We start from the raw sequence: 18955 nt of genomic DNA on the forward strand, positions 1-18955 counted from the left end.
TCTAACCCAGTAAGGACGCTGAACATCTGGTGGACCAGATGTGCTATTTACCTTTCAAATCCATGGAACTGACCCTGATGCCAGAAAGGTTAGCAGGGGAAAAACCTCTTGTCCCCAGGCAAGTGTGATGAGAAGAGGGATGGCAGTAAAAGGTAAATTCCTACCTGTTGAAATATGATGTTGGCTACAACCCTAGCTGCTTCCTTTCATGAAAAAGGAGGGGGCTACTTCTAGTCCCCTCCTGCTGAGAACCTCCTACTCCTGGCAGGCTCATTCTGTGCAGAAACAACAGAAGGAGAGGGGCCTAGAAATGGCTGCTAAGGAATGAGATGAATACTTCCAGTATCACAGTATCTCAGAAGCAGGGCATTGTATAGCAGCAAAGGGACTGGTCTCAGAGTCTGAAGACCTGAATTAAGAGCTGGCTTCAGCTCATTCCCAGATACATGACCTTAGATGAGTCACCTAAACCTGTCTAGTCCTAGATTTCTTCATTTATAAAATAGGAAGTTTGGATCAAACTGTAAAAAAAAAAGATAAAACAGAACCAGTCCATCCTGGAAGGGCTGTAACAAGTCCCACACACTGATTCACTGATGATATCTAGAAAGCAGTGTAGAAATGGGTGAGAAAAGTCACTAAACTGTTTACTATTTGGACATAGCAGATCCTCAAGGAAGTCAGACATACAAAAAAGCCCCACATGTACCAAAATATTCACAGTAGTACTTTTTGTGGTAGAGACAAATAGGTGCACACAGTGGGTAGAGCATTGGTCCTGGAGTCAGGAATATCTGAGTCCGAATCTGACCTACAACACTTACTGTGTGACCCTAGGTAAGTCATTCCTTCCTTCCTTCCTTCCTTCCTTCCTTCCTTCCTTCCTTCCTTCCTTCCTTCCTTCCTTCCTTCCTTCCTTCCTTCCTTCCTTCCTTCTTTCCTTCCTTCCTAATATGAGAAACAAAACAGGATCCACTGATTTGGGGAATGACTCAGCAAAATGTGCTCCCATGAGTATAACGGGATATTATTTTCCTGTAATAAATGAAGGATATTCAGGTGAAAAAATTCAGAGAAGCCTAGGAAGGCTTGAATGACCCTCATAATCTCTTCTCATCTATTGACTCCTTTGCTGCCTACAAACAGACTCAAGTCTTCATTATCCTGAAAAGCATATTCACTGAGAACCATCATTCCCTCAAGCTAACATCCTACACCCTCTATCCCATCACAGCCAAACTCATAGAAAAAGCTGTCTCAACTCAAAGTGTCCATTTTCTCCCCTTTGCATTTTAGCTTCCAACCTCATCAATCAGCTGAAATTGCTCTCTCCAAAGTTTTAGAAATATCATTCTTTTTAAAAATTCTGAACTTGACAAACACCAAATAAAACTAGCATCTCCCTATATGATGTAGAATAAGAGAATTGTATATGATTAATGCAAAGCTCTATGATGTTGTTCTCTCCAAAGTTAGGTCTGAATTGCCAATCTAATTGCCTTTTTCTCAATAGTCTTCCTTCTTGACCTCCCTGCAGTCTGGGATACAGCTGATTCCCTTCTAAACACCCTTCTCTTCTCTGGGTTTTTGCAGCCCCTTCTTGGATTTCCTCCTCCCTGTCTGACCAATTCTTCGAAGTCTCCTTTGTTGGATCATCATTGTCATCCCTATCCCAGTCTCTGACTGTGGGAGAATTCCAAGGCTCTGTGCTAGGCTCTCTTCTCTCCTCTCTCTGGGTGACCTTATCAGATCCCACAGTTCCAATTATTGTCTCTATGCAAATGACCTCTGATCAATATATCCAAGCTGCCATCTCTTTCCCCAGCTCCCCGCCCACATCACCAAATGCCTACTGAACATTTCAAACTGGATACATAGTAGTTATCTCAAACTCAGCATATCCAAAATAGACTCATATTTATCCCCAAACCCACATCAGCCCCCAAACTGCTGCCACCCTGGTCTAGGTCCTGGACTTCTCACTCCTGCAATAGCCTGACAGCCTGCCTGTATGAAACCCCTCCAAATCCAAACCAATCTCTACATGGCTGCCAAAGGGATTCCTTAAATCAGAGCTCTGACCACATCACTCCTTTGCTCAACCAACTCCACAAGCTGACTCAAATCTACCTTACCTTACTACACTTTGCTCCCCATCCCTCTGGGCTTTGTGCTAATCCTCACACAGTTCAATCTACCTCCTGTCTTTGTGTCTTTGCACAGGCTGGCTGGCCCCTAGGCCTGAAAGGCCTAGTTCTTTCCAGTTTCAGGCTTAGGCCACCTTCTCCATGAAGCTTCCCTAATGCTAGTGTCATTCCCTCTTGAGATTACCTTATATTCTGACATGTACTTATCTAAGTATATATACATACATATATACACTGTTTCCTCCCATAGAACAGAGGCTTCTGGAGATCAGGTATTGTTCTATATAGGACTTTATATACTTAGCATCTAACACAGTATTCAAGCCCCAGATAAAACCCCACCTTCTACAGGAAGTCTTTCACAATTCCCCTAAATGTTAGTGTCTTCCTCTGATAATTATCTCCAATTTGCCCTACATACATAGTTGTCTGCATGTTGGCTCCCCGCATTAGTCTGAGAGTTCCTTTAGAGGAGAGAAAATCTCTTTGTATCCCAGACCTCAGAAGAGTGCCTGACACACAGTGGGGACTTAAGCAATGTTTGCTGACTGACTGGCACATGATGGGCAATCAGGGGAGGTTGAGGAAAAAATATTTAGATAGCACTTACTATGTGCCAGATACTGTGCTAAGTATTTTACAAATATACATTTTATCTTCAAAACAATGCTGGGAGGTAAGTGCTAATATTATCCCCATTTAACTAAAGGCAAAGTGAAGCGATTTGCCCAGGATCATACAGCTAGTAAGGCCAAAACCAAGCTCAGGTCTTCCTGACTCTAGGCCCACTGTTTAATTCCCTGAGCCACCTAGCTGCCTCTAATTCAATAGATATTGGCTGACAGGATGATGTGATAGTGTTTTTAAAAAAGAAAGGAAACTAAAATGAAATTGAATCTTGAATTAATGTAATAATTAATCTTTGCTCAAAAGAACAGACAACTACACCTCCTTCCTTTCAGGGGAAGTGGGAGACTATGGATGTGGATACTATACACATTGTCAGATTTACATCCATTACGATGGATGATTTTGTTTAACTTTTTGAAAAATTTTGTTTTTCTTTCTTAGATGAAAGGGACGAGAAGGAGCAAATCCAGAAATGAATAGGGATAAAAAGACATCAATAAAACTTTAGAAATATGTGGGTTTTGAACCCGCTTATAATATTCTGTCATTCTATTTTACTCTAGTGAGGCAAGTCAAAGAAAATCACTGGTTAACACCATCTGCCAACATAAAGAAGGTGACAAAATAATGCCAACATAAAAAGGTTATAATAATAATGATGATGATAATGCCTTTAAAATTTAGCACCTGCCAAATAGCTAAAAAGATATGGACTGGTGGCTAGGCTTATACATCAGAAACTCACTCCCTTTCATGGTCTGATAGATGACTGCAAATAGAGACCTCGAAAAATCCTAAAGGTTTTGACCAACAACTTCTGCTAGACCCAGATCATGACCACAGACAGAACTGTTTTCCCTAATTACTCACATATGGTAATGACTGATAAACACTTAAGAATGACATTTTAATAGCTATCACCATCCTCAATATGAAATCTTCAGCTTACATAGAACAAGAAGCTTTCAAAGCAGAGAGATTTACAGAGATCATAATGCTCTGTGGAGGTGCTATAACACCCACAGTTCTTTTGGTGAGCCTACAGAGAATAACCTTCTATCTCCATGCTTTAATTCAACTACAAAAAGCAGGTATTTTTGCCATCTATTCAGAAATTTGTAGAATACTGAACATAAAGGAATAACAGTAGGACAGCAACTTATCCAAGGTCAATTTCTATTTGAACCTCACAAGCAAATGAAATAATAAAAAAAAAAATAATAATAATAATAATAATAATAATAATAATAATAATTAGTCAGAACAATCACCACTTTCCCAGAAGTCCCCCTCTGATAACTCATTGTGGTGTGGAATTCACTATGGACTACTCCACTTAAAGCTCAAGCTCTAACAGACCCCATTGAGCAGGAAAGGCATTGAATATTGGTCTAGAAACAAGCTGGATATTCTCTAAGAATCACCACAAGTCATTTCAAAGAGGATTATACCAAATGAATCCCATCAACTAAAGGAGAGGCGCTCCAGCCAGTGCTGGGAGAAGAAACATTCCACAGATAAATAGGAAACCCTACAAGTGAATAGTAATAAGAGTTCACATTTGTAGAGTGTTCTACAGCTAATGAAGCACTTTGGTAACAAAAGCCACAGGAAGCAAATGACACAAGTAGCATTATTTTGCCCATTTTACAGACAAGATAAATGATGTTCAGAGGAGGCAACAAGACTTGCCTAAAGTCACACAGCTAATAACTATGGAAGTCAGAACTTGAATTTTGGTCTTCTGATCTCAAGCCCAGAGTTCTAGTTTATACCTTGTTGCTTTCCAAGGTACCCATCTTCATCACTGCAAAGTATTACAAAATGTCTTGTTTCTATAATGAAAGTTTCTCTTCTTATAATTCTCTCCCTTTTCTGAGACATAAGAGCAAAATTGCATGAAAAAAAAAATTCCCCAACAGAACAGGGTTCTTGTCCATCCTTGATTTGAAAAAAAAACCCATCTATTTACACATATAAACTGTGATTTACATTTCTTCTTAATAATCCAACTTCCTGCCTGGTAAGCTAATAACTGCAGGTACCTCAGGTTTCAGAGCTAAGTAACCAAGAGGGCTTCCTGGACTCCTGCAAAGGGCCCTCTGTTGACCATCAGTTACCTCTTTTCTGCTGGATATCTTGGGAGCCCCCTGCAAAGGAGTCTTGTTGAGTGGGTGTCATGGTGCTCTGGTGTAGGGCAGAGTCAGAATTGGTCCTGGTGGGAGATGAGACAGACTGTTAGCTTCTTCAACTACAAAAGGGATTTTGTCCTGCTGTCTGTCCCACTTCCTTCACTTCTCTGCCAACCCCAACTCCACTGAACCCTACCGAACAGAACCAAAGTACAAACACTAAGGCCAGACTTCAATGCCATTCAACAAGCATTTATTAAAACATGCCCAGCACTCAAGTGGAGACACAATAGTTCCTGTCCTCCAGAAGCTTATATTCTACTGTGGAGAAAAAACACATTCATACATAAGTAAATGCAAAATATAAAAGAGAAAAATTCTTGGAGAGGAAAGAACCAACAACTGGAAGAATCCAGAAAAGCCTCCCACTGGAGAGAGGTACTGGATCAGAGCCCTAAAGGAACCTGGAAATGCTAAGAAGCAAAGATGAGGGGAAAAGGCTTCAACAGGTATGTTCCACTGAACATGTGAGGGGAGAGAGAGAATATGTTCTATACAGAGAATAGCAAGTAGGTCAGTTGGCTGGAATGGTGAGTATGCAGGGGAGCCCAATTTAACATCATCCACTAAAGTGGACTCTGTCCTGGGACCTGTTTTCTCCTCTCTTTATTCTACATCTCCTGGTGATCTCATCAGCTTCTATGGAGTTAATTATCCTCTCTATGCTGATGATTCTCAGATTATTTATCAAACACTAGACTCACAATCTCCCACTGTCCTCTGGACATGCCAAACTGAGCTGTCCCATAAACATCTTCGATTCAGTAAGTCCAAAACTGATTTCATTAACTCCTCTTCCCCCAACCCCTTTCCCCTCTGGAACTTCCTCAACACTGTCAAGGGCGCCTCCATCCTTTCCAGGTGTGGAGGGTCACCTACCTTTTCCCATTCTCTCCCTATATTTAGCCAGAGGTTGGATCCTGTCATTTTCACCTTCAAAACATCTCTTACATGTGCACCCCGTCCATCCTCTGACATTGCTCCTAGCCTGCCCTTTGATCTGCCTACCCCAGTCTCTCCCCATTCCAGTCCATCCTCCACTCAGCTGTCAAGTTAATCTTCCTAATGCATAGGTCTGACTATATCATTTTCCTAGTCAATAAATTCCAGTGCCTTTCTCTATCCCCTATAGGATAAAATATAAAGCGGCATTCAAAGTCCTTTCCAGGTTGGCCCTTTCCAGTCTTCATACAACTTACTCCTCCTCCGATGGACTCTAACCCAGCAACACTGGCCTCCTGGCTGTTGCTCCCCCCTAGAGCCTCCATCTCACAGCTCTGGAAATTTGCTCTGGCTGACCCTATGCCCAGAATATTCTCCCTCTTCATTACTGCCTCCTAACCTCTCTGGTTTACTTCAGGTCTCAGTTAAATCCTCTCCTCTTCATTCTAGTGCCTTTCTTCTCTTGATTATGCAAGACTTATTCTATGTTACAAAAGACACAGACTCTGTCTACATCTTACACAGTTGTCTGCATGTTGTCTCCTTCATCAGACTGGGACTCTTTAAGAGCAGGGTCCATCTACTGCCTTTCTTTTCATTCCCATGGCTTAGCAGAGTGCTTAGCACATAGTAGGCTCTTAATAAATTTTTTTTAAACTCTTACCTTTTCTGTCTTATACTTAGTATCTAAGACAGAAGAATAGTAAGAACAATAACTGGGGTTAAGTGAGTTGTTCAGGGTCACAAAGCTGAGAAATGCCTGAGGCCACATTTGAACCCAGGGCCTCCTATTTCCTGGCTTGGCACTCAATCCATTGAGTCACCTAGCTGCCCCCACCCCCAATAAATGTTTAATGGCTAAATGGCTCAGCCTAGAAAGACAGGTAGGAGCCAGACTATGAAGTCAAACAACAGAGTTTAAATTTTATCTCATAGGCAACAGGAAGCCTCTGGAGCTTTCTGAGTAATGAAGTGATAAAATTTCTGTTTTAGGAATACAACTTTGGCATTTGTATAGATGGAAGATTAATTCTTAGCACAAGGCATAGCCTAGAGTAGGTGCTATAAATGTTTGTTATTATTAAGAAGAGAGTTTAGATTCAGAGGAGACCCAAATTAAGCAGGAGGAGGCTCCACAAAATCCCTCCAATCCCTTCCCTACCTTTATACCTTGTTTCATAATGCCTGGGATGCTTTCTTTGCTCTCTCTGCCTTAAAACCCTTCTCTACATGTAGGTTCAGCTCAGAAGCCACCTTCACTGTTCTCACATGCTACCTTTTTTTTTTTTTACCCTTAACTTCTGTGTATTGGCTTCTCAGTGGAAGAGTGGTAAGAGTGGGCAATGGGGGTCAAGTGACTTGCCCAGGATCACCCAGCTGGGAAGTGTCTGAGGCTGGATTTGAACCTAGGACCTCCATCTCTAGGCCTGACTCTCAATCCACTGAGCTACCCAGCTGCCCCGCTACCTTCTTCTAGAAGTTGATCCTCAGTACTTGCTCCCTTCTTAAATGATCCTGAACATACTTAGCAATTTAAATACTGCATCCTCATATCTGCCTCTACCCTAGCAGACCACAAGTTCCTTGAGGCCAAGGACTGTTATGTTTTTACTTTGTAATTCTTAACACTTAGAACAGTGTTGAGAATATAGCAGCTGGAATGAGTGTTAGATTGGATAGAATTGAGGCACCTTCCCAAGTGAAAATATATTTTCCCTCCTCTATTTATTAGGACATTTTGTCTGACCTCTTTCCCCACAAATCTCACCCTACCTTGTATTCTACTTCTCTTTGAACATATTGCTTACTTCCCCTCCAAGTAGAATTAAGTTTTGGGGAGGGGTTTCCATCGTTGTCTCCTTAACACCTAGTATGAGGCCTTGCACATAAAATCTGTTTAATTAAAGTTTGTGTTAAATTGAATCAGGTGACATAGCTGCTTGACTCAGTTGCTGAGGCCCTTTCCCTTGGTGAAGCCTTAAGGAAATTCTCTCCCAATCCCAAAAAGAAAACACTAGAACTGGGGCAGGAAGGGGTGGAAAAGAAGGGAACTAAATGAATGTCTGTCTGTACACACACACACACACACACACACACATTTTTATGACCCCCTTTTAGAGTTCTCAGTATGGCTGACAAGTCTCCTTGTATCTCAGTTTTAGCTAAGGGAAAACATCATCCCTTGACCAAATATATAAAATACCCAAAAGATGAAATGATACCAATAAACACTAGGAACAAAGTCCAACAATATTAGTATGGAAACACACTGATAACCACTCTCAGGTCCATCTTTGTGGGTCATAGTATCAGGCCCGCTGTATACAAATCCCCAGAATCCTCACAAAACAAGGTGTGTATCAGCAGCCCTCCAAAATAGCAAAAAGAAGCCTGCTAACACATTCTTCAGAAAAGACCCGATGAAACAGGTTAGGAGTTGAGAGCTGTCAGAACAGGGCTTTTGGAAGCTCAATAATCAGCAAATCAGGCAAAACACAATAAATTAAGCATGCATATGCCAGGGCCACTAATGGCAGCTAAGATGGCACATCATCAGAGACTCACAGTGACTGACCCAGATAAGACACAGCTCTCCCTGAACCCATGATCACTATGGTGGGGCCCTGAACCTAGACCTGACCCCAGTATACACAACTTGGGCCACTAACCTTCTCCAGCTTGTATCTGATGGAGGTGACAGATAGACGGTCCCATATGGACAGCTGTCCACGTGATTTGATGATTTAAGGGGAAAACAACCAAATAGCCCGCACTTAGCAGCAACTCAGTCCCTTGGGACAACTCTAATTTTCCTAGTTTGATTTAATCTGTTTTCAGCCAAAAGGACAGAAAATCCTCTGCAGGCTAGGTTTAGTCTAGAATGGTGAATTAACAAGAAAAGGCACCAGGAGGAAAGAGGATGGACTTAAGTGTTGGGCCCCCTTACTCCCAAACCAAGCATATGCATCACTTTGTACCCGGCTGGGAAACAGTGGGAGCTGCTCTAACTCTGAGGCATCTTCCTCCTGGCCCTCTCAAATTGGCTCTGGGCCCTTTCTCCCTATCCACCACTACAATATGTTTTCCCTGGTGGTACAACTCGGTTCCGCCTACCACTCAGCACTCTCCTCCTGTGAACACACATGTGTGGGCTGCAGCCTTTCCAGGCAATGGGAATGTGGTCATGAAATCTGGGGCCGGGACAGCAGGGAGTCTGGGTTCAGCTGACTCCTTCCTAGGGATCTTAACCTCCTCCCCAGTTCTGAACTTAGACTGCCGGTGCTGTCCCCTGAGTGAGAGAGCTCTGTTGAGGCCAACTCTTCCGGCTGCTCCTGACTGGCTGCAAGCTCAAACTGCCATTGGAGAAAGGGCTTCTCAGTCTTCAGATCCCAGGTCTTTAAGAGGATCCTAAGAACTTCAGACTTTAATGCTGTTCACACTATAGCAATAATGGGGAGCTCCTGGTCAGGGGAAGTCAGCCCAGAAAAAGAGGCAGAGAAAAAAGCTGATCACACACCTTCACAGCAAGTTCTTTCAAGGGTCTATTCTTCTACTACCATACTATACTATTAAGTGCCCTCTTTTCTTTGGGCTTCAAGTGCCCCAGATGTAATACGAAGGGGTCATTGTAGAATATTTCTATAAGCCTTTTTAGTACTAATATCCTATGTTTCCAGTTCTGGCATTCTATGCTCTAAGACTCTTCTTTTTCCAACATTCTAAGGTTCTTCTAGATATGATAGTCTACATTCTAAGGGCCTTTCCAGCTCTTTCACTGTCAAATTCTACAGTAGTTGCTTTGCCCCCCAACCTTCCAACATAAAGGATATCTGCCGTCCATGTTTATCCACTGACAAGGGGCGCCTGTGAGGAGACCCAAGGCGGTTGCGGTCCCGATAAACTCTGTCCACTAGACCATGATGCCGAGTTGTCCGGCTGGTATCCAGGCCCGATGACTGAAAAGGAGTCTGGGGAGGAAGGAGGGGGGGCAAGGAAACAGAGAAAGAGAAACCCATACAACAGTTACCAGCTGCAGAAGCCAGAGAGGAGCAAGCCTCCCTCCACCCTATTTGGTTAAAGGAGGGAATTCAATTTCCCTTCCCAGTGTCCTTTCTTACCTCCCCCTCCACCACCCCACCCCTCTAAAAGCCATGTCCAGCCTCTTCTGGTCTGGATCAAATTCAGGAGATACCCAAAGGGCCCTGGAGCAGAACGCATCCCAAGCAGAAAGAAGGAAACAGATGAGGTCCGGTCTCCTTCCACAGTCATCATTTCTTCAGCCCTCTAAGGCCCCCAAACCTTTTGAAAAGGCTTGAAACAATAGAAATGGGAAAAAATAGAAAGTTGCCCAGGAATCTGCTGAGAGCTGGTGCATGAGAAAGGATGGGAAAAGAAGGTAGAGCCGGGCAAGGTAGGGCAGGGCTAGGCTAGACCAGGTGCAGGAAGCATGCACAAGGCAGCGTGCATCCATATGGAGCCAGCTGTAGATTACTACCCTAGAGCTGACAGCAAGAGGGGCAAAGAGAAATGCAAACATGGCCCCTGTGGCTTCGCCACCTTCAGGCAGGGGAACTCCTTGGTGGACTGCCCCTCTCTCTCTCTCTCTCACCCCAGGTTCTTCCTTCTTTCTCTTCCTCCCTCCCCACCCATGACCATGGTATTTATTCTCAAGTTCCTGACAAGGCACAAAGTTCTTTGTGCTATGAGTGGTCAGCTGGTGTCTGCGGCTCCCAGGCTCTGGGTGAAGTCCAAGGCTCTTCAGAGGAAGTTCAAGGCCTACTTTTCTAAACTATATATTTTGCTGACTTTTTTCCTCTTGAATATAGAAAATGGCTTTGTTTCAATTTAGCTGGGCTAAAGGGTGCTCCTCAATCTCTGTCCCCAGTGCCCTAACTCTAACAGACAAAGGCTAGAGGATCTCAGATGTTTGCCACATATACAACCCCCAATTTCTTCCCCCAGGGCTGGCATCCTGACAACTGATGACAGGCTTTCATCCCAATGGATTTTTCCAAGCTTGGATGTGTGATCTTCTTTTGATGTGTCTTATGGTCACTGTCATAATACCTACCCAAGGGACATGGGCACACAATGGCTCGTGCCTCCTCTCAAACTGCTCCTTGCTATCAGGTGACATGAAATATACTCCCTCTCTCTTGCCATGCCAAGAAAAGATTTCAGAAGAGACCTTGGTCTTCACCTGTCTGAAAATCCTAAATTTGCTACTTTCATTCAAGGCCTAGATAAAGCAAATCTTCTCTATGCCACCACCTGGCTTGACTTTAGGCTCTGTGTGCTTTTTAAAAAAGTTGTAGGCAAAAATCTATTTCGATAATAAAACATTGCTCCCATTTTGTAAGACCTAACAATGATTTAGATTTCTGTCTCCCAATACAAATGAAGTCTTTGTTCTTTCTCCGTAGACCTGATCTTATATTTAGTAAAAACTGACTTTCCCTCTGCACCAACATCCTTCCTTAACATATCTCTTCTGTACTTTTAATAAAGGAGAATCCCAAAGAAGCACTCTCTCCCATCGTGTTTATGTCCCTGTTTTATAATCCAGAATCATGAAGAATTTGGGAGCAGCTAGATCGATGCACCATCCTCCAAGCCCTTGCCTTTCTAGGGAAATTTCCCAGCTTCTTTTTAGGGGTTCCCATTAGGACAGGCACTCTCTGGTTTGACTTATAAGGTCAGAATCCAGGAAACTTTTCACAGTGGTTCATGACAAACTAGGTCATATGATTAAATCTAGACAAAGGAGGAGGGGACATGGGAGAAAGCCTCAGAGAGAAGAGGGAAGTTGTCCTGTCACTGTAACTGCTGTCATATCCTTCCCAGGTTAACTAGATGAGATATAGTTCTTCCCTGTTTTGTTTTATTTTATTTTTTTAAAGAAAAACAGCCAACATGGTGCACATGCTTAGATGTTATCTGATTAAACCATGGGCTAAATAGCTCAGAAAGAACTGCTGCTGTCCGGCAAGGAAGCCGGGAGTATGGGATAGATTGCAATTGGGTCAAAGAGTCTATCATCTAAACAATATGCATTTTTCAAAATTGGGATGTGGAGCAAATCCATTGTCATTTGACAGACCAGAACAACTCTTTGGGAGCTGTAAGGGTGCGTCAACCAAATAGGGCGCATACCAAGAGAGAGAGAACAGGGAGTGTCCAAATACGTATCTGCTCAGGGAATCTCAAGCCAGTCCCAAATACGTATTGGCACCAGCCTCAATACACGTTTACCAAAGAGACAGGAGCTGCTCCCAAGGTCTCTCCAAGAATTCCGCTGCGCTGCAAATGCAAAGAACCGAAACATTCAGAGAGCCCATTCATCCACCCTCCTCCCCACTTTGGGTAGGCCCATGGGTCTTTATCCCTGCCCCTGCCCCCCACCTGCTAATCATGGCACACAGCTTTGCATGACTTTTTTTTTTTTAAACCCTTACCTTCCGTCTTGGAGTCAATACTCTGTATTGGCTCCAAGGCAGAAGAGTGGTAAGGGTAGGCAATGGGGGTCAAGTGACTTGCCCAGGATCACACAGCTGGGAAGTGTCTGAGGCCAGACTTGAACCTAGGACCTCCCATCTCTAGGCCTGACTTTTAATCCACCGAGCTACCCACCTGCCCCCTTTGCCCAATTCTTTGGCAATGGCTCCTAAGGAAAAGGCAGTCCACTCACTAAAAAAGAGATAACTGAGTGGCATGATGGATGCCCCAACAGAAAACCTCAACTTTCTGACCAGGTAGTATTCAGTAGTTTCATAAAAATGCTTGTTTTTGTGGGAGAATGAAAGAGTAAACAGCAAGAAGAGACCTAAGAAAAATAAAAAAAAATCAGGAAGGAAATTTGCTGGGGTAAGGGTTAAGTGGGAGGGGACATTAGGAAAGACCATTTTAAGGATATCCAAATTATTTAATTCAAATGCATACAGTAGATTAATCACACAAACATCGCTAGGTAAATGATACTGTACATGTTATTACCTGGGGGTGAGGAATGAGAGATAACAGGTCACTTGGAACTGGGTCAAGAGCTCCTCATGGGAAAAAGGCTGAGAGTCCCTGAGATGAGCCCCATCCACAACTCTCTACTTAGCTTGTTACTATGGACTGCTGAGTCTGAAGACCCAAAGACCTATCCTATATATACTGATACCATTTTCTAACAATGGGAAAGGTATGGCTCGTAAAAGGAACAACTGATTTCCTAATTAGTCATGCCTCTGTCCAAGCAAAGCCCAAAGCATTCTTCTCCAATAGGACCCCAGGCCAAGGCCCAATTTCACACTGCTCCCCCAACACATACATCACCTCCATCTGCAAGTCAGTAAAAGAAGGAATGCACAAGACCCAGGTTGCTGGATCTGAAAACAGGCTTTTCCTTTGTTTTGGTGAGTGGAATTTGTCTTTAATTATCTATAATACAGACAGTAAGGTGCTAGGACATGCTCTGTAGAATAATTTGTTAGGGCAATGACATCTTAGTAACAAGAGATTTCACTAGAGGTAACTGCCAAGAAATATTTGCAGAGAAGTGGGGTCAGGCTGCTGGGTTTTTCTTCTGAGAATTACAGGGCTTGTGGATTAGTCAAGAAAGAAGAAGCCAAGTTCCAAAGTCCCCAAACAGTTACTGCTGCTGGTAGAAACTGACCAACAGGTGTAGTGGCTGCTGAAACACTCTTGTTCAAATAACATTCTCACTATGGATTCTGTTGACAGGGAAAAGACCCAAGGAGGATCCAGGGAGTCTTAGCCAGAGCACAGACAGCCCCTGCCTGGCTGCACTCTGTTTCCTCCTGTCCCCAGAGGAGGAAGGCTCTGGCAATTATCTGGTGACTCCCAAGGACTTATGTCTTAATGCACACCCTTTTTTGATACTGACACATCAGATCTGCACTGCTCACCACACAGAAGCCAACCTGGGTTAGGCAGGCTCTCAGTGGTCAAGGGGGCAACTTTTCCAATCCCTTGGTGACTGGAGCGTGGGGCAGAAGCTAACTCCCTTAAATGGCAGAAGCAGGAAAAGTCACTCACCTGGAAGGGCAAGTCCATGGAGCTGCTCCCAATCTGATTCACATTGGGTAGGGACCCTCCATAGTACTGGCCTCGGCTCTGTCCCAGCTGTAGATACTGTGTTTTCTGTAGCTGTAACTAAAAGGAAGAAACACATACTGCAGCTGCAACAAACAGGGAGAGGGCTCAAGTCCCCAAGCACACCCCAAATAAAATGCAAGATTAAAAAAAAAAAAAAGTAAGCTCATCCTGACTGAAAAGACCATTTAAAAGAAAAGCATATTACAGCTAAGGAGCAACATAGTGTGAAGAGGAGAAAAGTGAAAGGCAAAAACTCTGGATTCTAATCTTGGTCCTATCACTGATATATTGTGCATCCTTGGCCCCCTTCAGGGTGGGGCTAGTCTCATCCATAAAATGGGGCTGGATGAGATGACCCCCTAAGTTCCTAACATTCTTCAGTTTAGGTTCCTCCTAACTAAGTTTTAGTCCCTCCAACTCTTGAAGCTCATTGTAAGTTCAAGGGCCCCTGCCAAATTTTACATGTTATGGTATATCTGCTAAGTTCTTTTACTGGCTTTTCCATTCTAGGAATCTAATCCAAAAACTCAATTACTAGATAGACTATTTAAACAATGATAAATATGAGGTGCAGCAAGGAAGATATTTCTGAGATCCTTTAGTCCAAACTCCCATATTCTAGCTTTTTAGTTCCTCCTGGGATTCTATTTCCATTTTGATCCTAGCTACCATTGTCTTACCCTACAAAATGGCACTCTCTTTCATCTCGTTACAGAAATCTAGTGAAAAAGTTAGAAGCAAACTGAGGACGGAGACAGGGACTACTTGGCCCAGGCAGACAGAAAATGCCAGGGGCCAAGACCCCCATGTACACCACTCTCTGGAAGCATGGTTTCCTTTGCATAACCTGGACATTTTGAATGAATGCAAAATGCAACCAAGCTGAGAGAACTACTACGAAGAAGGTCCTCCAGCCCTGGGGAGTAATTTTTTTCCCCACCACTAAAGTCAGTTACAAAAAGATTAGGAAGAATCTGAACTTTGAAGACTCTGATTTAGGAGAAGCAAGATCATTAGTAACAGTTTAAGTCAGGCTTCCCTAACATAGAAGTTCAAAAGTAGAAAAGATGCTTTCAAAGCACTAAGGGTCTCTTTCAAGACAAAACAAATGCACAAACCTGGGTCCTATGTACATGTCCAGTTCAGTACACTAATCAGACCAAAGGGCATATTTCTTTTTTTTTTTTTTCAAATAATAGTCATTTATTTTTTTTAAACCCTTGTACTTCGGTGTATTGTCTCATAGGTGGAAGATTGGTAAGGGTGGGCAATGGGGGTCAAGTGACTTGCCCAGGGTCACACAGCTGGGAAGTGGCTGAGGCCGGGTTTGAACCTAGGACCTCCTGTCTCTAGGCCTAACTCTCACTCCACTGAGCTACTCAGCTGCCCCCAAAGGGCATATTTCTAAAGAAATCTCCCTGTCTCATCTACTGATTTCCCTATCCCTCTGTTCAATAAAGAATAAAGTCTTCACTTGTTTTCCATCTCTCACACCTGTGGTTAGGTCATGTTTTCTCTCTTTAAACCAAAGGAACATCTTGTCTTTCCCTTGCCATGTAGAGGTCAGGCTCCTCATCACTCAGCCATTAAGACCCTCATTGCCAGTTTGGAGATGCTGCTTCCCAGTCACTCAGCTTAGAGGACTTTAGAGATCCTTTTTCTCTGAGAGATTTTTTTCACCGCTCTCCCCAAGGTATCATGGAACATGGCTGCACGGTTCATGATAAAGTCTTTTGGAATCACATAACATTAACATAAAGGAACTTCAGATTGTCTAAACTAAGGACCACCTTAAGCCTAAATGTCCCTCTCCGGAGCATGAAACTTCTATTTGAATGATAGGTCTTTCATTACCTATAGAAGTAACTCCTTCCATTACAGGACCACTGAAATGGAATTAGGAAGTTCTACTATTATGGTACAATCCGCCTCTCCATGACTTCCCCTCATTGACTTAGATCTGGGGTCTGGGGCCACATGGCCCAAATCCAATCCTTCTTCACATGCAAACTTTCAGGTATTTGAAGATGAGGATCACATTCCTTCTGCCTCCTCCCCAAATTTTCTTTTCCAACCTAAGCAACCTTTCAATTGATCTTTGTATATTTTTAGTAACTTATGAATAGGTGGCCATTCTGATCAACCCCAGCTTGTCAATAACTCCTCACCAGGAACTAAGGGATTATTTCTTTGTTTCACTTTCTCCACCTCTAGCAGGGCACTCAAAAATGGGTAGCGATCAGTTGCTTATAGTCGGAATGTTCAATTCTTGGACACTATGCAGATTTGGTTGCTAAGGTACAACACTGTGTATATCAACAAAACTGTCTCAATTTCCCTCACAAACAGATGCTGCCAGTGCACTCTGTGTGCAGCCTTAGGCTGCTCACAAACAAGACTAAAAAGCAATCTCCTTTAAAAATAAGGCATCTCAATCACTAGTAGCTAACCCCACCAAACTTCTCTTGATGACTTCCTTAAGAACTTGGGAACCATCACTGGCAAAAAGTGGACCTTCTCTAAGATCAGCTGCTGACTGTAAACATGGGATCTGAATTACATCAGGATGTTTGTAATGCACCAAGCTCCCTTGTTAGATAGGTAGTACACAGATTATTATCAAAGTTTTACAGATGAGGAAACAGAGGGTTGGAGAGATCAGGTGAAATTTTCATGATCATAAAGCAACTAAGTGTTTGAAACAGGATTCAAATCTGGAGTCAACATACAACTAGAGGAACTCAATCATATCAATATTGATGCTTTCCCTATAAATAAAGCCAGAAAATATAAGGAAGTTGAAGCTATATGGAAAGATGATAGAGGTTCCCCTTGGAAAGGCAAGTAAAGGAATTGGTAGAGCTAGTTTTATTATGACCAGGGAGAACCAGAAACATAATTTCTCGAGCTACTTGGTCATCTTACATTACAGTGCTCAATGATATAAGAAAAAGGCTGCCACCATGCAGCTTATATATCAAGAGGATAGCTAGAGCATTTTTTAAAAGTAGGAAAATTATAGAAATAACTCTAAAAGGCTCTCCAAATCAGATGAACATACTCTTTTAATATTCAGTGATTTTCGGGGGCAGCTGGGTTGCTCAGTGGATTGAGAGCCAGGCCTGGAGATGGGAGGTGCTAGGTTCAAATCTGACTTCAGACCCTTCCCAGCTGTGTGACCCTGGGCAAGTCACTTGACCCCCATTGCCTACCCTTGCCACTCTTCTGCCTTGGAGCCAATACACAGTATTGACTCCAAAACAGAAGGTAAGGGTTTATTAAAAAAAAAAAAAAAACATTCAGTGATTTTCATGCAAAGGTGGCCATGTGGAAGACAACCAAAGACAGTTGGAAAACATAAGAGGCCAAAGAACTGTAACCTACATAGAAGCTCTGCATTTATAGATCATAAATATCAGATAAAATCATGAATGTTAGATAAAGCAAATGGCAAATAAATCATCAAAAATGTATCCTAGAGAGTTCCGGGTTAAGATGGCGGCAGAGTAAGAAGCAGCTCTTAACCTCTCCTGACCGAAACACACAAAACTCCTCAAGGGGACATAAAAACAAGTCCAGACGAACGGAGGAACCCCACAACAGGGCACAGCGTGGAAGGTACGTGGAATCGAGACATTTCCAGGCTATAAAGGGCTCTCACTAAATCACGGGCTGAGCAACCACCCCACCCCCAGCCCCTCCACACACAAAATCTATAGCTCTGAAGCCAGCTAAAAAGAAATAGAGCAAGTTTGGGGCACCCATCGAGTCATTGGCAGCTCCGGGGCCTGTTCCTGAGAGCAGCAAGATTTAGGACCTCAGTAAGCCAGTGAACGCAAGCGAAATCTGAGCGGAAGGGCAGAGAGTGGACGCCCAGTGCAGAGCGCACAGGCACTGGCGGAGGCGTGGGTGGAGGCAGACACAGCCAGGAACTAAAGCTCTGAAAACCTGAGTGGGGAACCAGTGCAGACCGGTATACGACTGTGGAAGCAGCGCCCTGAGACTTGTAAAGGAACCTCCTGCAGAGGATCAAGCAAGGGGGTCCACCAGGGGGCTTGACCTTGGAAAAAACCAGAACTCAGACCTCAGGAACCAACAGACCGCGGACAGACACTGAGCGCGAGGATAAACCTGAGAAGCTGCTGGGCTAATGATGGCTACCCAACCTCAGGAAACTCAGAAGAGAAAGAATAACAACAAGAAAAAGAAGCCTTTAACACTCGACAACTTTTACACAGAGAAAATCCAGACAACTGAGCAAACAGAGGAGGAGAACAAACAAGCATCTGGACCCTCCTCAAATAAGGAAAACTCCTCACAAACTATGGAAGAGTTCAAAACTGAGATTTTGAGGAAAATGGAAGAGATCTGGCAAGAAAATAACTGTTTAAAAGGTAAAATCTTGCAATTGAACACCAGAAATGACCAGATTGAAAAGGAATTCCAGAAGATTATGGCCGAAAACCGAAAGATTATAGCCGAAAATCAATCCCTAAAGGCTAGAATCGAGCAATTGGAAGCTAATGATCTCTCAAGACAACAAGAACAAATAAAACAAAGTCAAAAGATTGAAAAAATAGAAGGAAACATGAAATATCTCAATGAGAGAGTGACAGACCAAGAAAACCGGTCTAGAAGAGGCAATTTGAGAATAATTGGTCTTCCAGAAAACCCAGAAATTAATAGAAACCTGGACTCCGTACTAAAAGAAATTATTCAGCAAAATTGCCCTGAAGTCCTACAACAAGAGGGCAATATAGACATCGAAAGGATTCATAGAACACCCACTACATTCGACCCAGAGAAGAAATCGGTTAGAAATATTATTGCCAAATTCAAAAGCTTTCAAGCAAAAGAAAAAATCTTACAAGAAGCCAGAAAGAGACAATTCAAATATCAAGGAGCACCAATCAGGATCACACAGGATCTGGCAGCCTCCAC

General features: G+C 43.1%; 1 protein-coding gene across 2 annotated transcripts in view; it reads right to left on the reverse strand.

The window, feature by feature from the left end:
- Nucleotides 1-18955, reverse strand: part of CRTC1 (CREB regulated transcription coactivator 1) — a 133514-nt gene that overhangs the window by 35594 nt on the left and 78965 nt on the right. Inside the window, exons 2-6 of one of the 2 annotated variants that reach the window (XM_044672288.1) lie at nucleotides 13955-14071; nucleotides 12164-12211; nucleotides 9742-9879; nucleotides 8581-8642; nucleotides 4898-4992 (exon numbers count right to left, since the gene is read on the reverse strand). In XM_044672288.1, coding sequence (XP_044528223.1) covers nucleotides 4898-4992; nucleotides 8581-8642; nucleotides 9742-9879; nucleotides 12164-12211; nucleotides 13955-14071 — 460 coding nt within the window. The remainder of the gene's footprint in view (nucleotides 1-4897; nucleotides 4993-8580; nucleotides 8643-9741; nucleotides 9880-12163; nucleotides 12212-13954; nucleotides 14072-18955) is intronic. The other variant, XM_044672297.1, reaches the window with a different exon arrangement.

Source organism: Gracilinanus agilis, chromosome 1, assembly GCF_016433145.1.
Source record: "Gracilinanus agilis isolate LMUSP501 chromosome 1, AgileGrace, whole genome shotgun sequence".
Lineage (NCBI taxonomy): Eukaryota > Metazoa > Chordata > Mammalia > Didelphimorphia > Didelphidae > Gracilinanus > Gracilinanus agilis.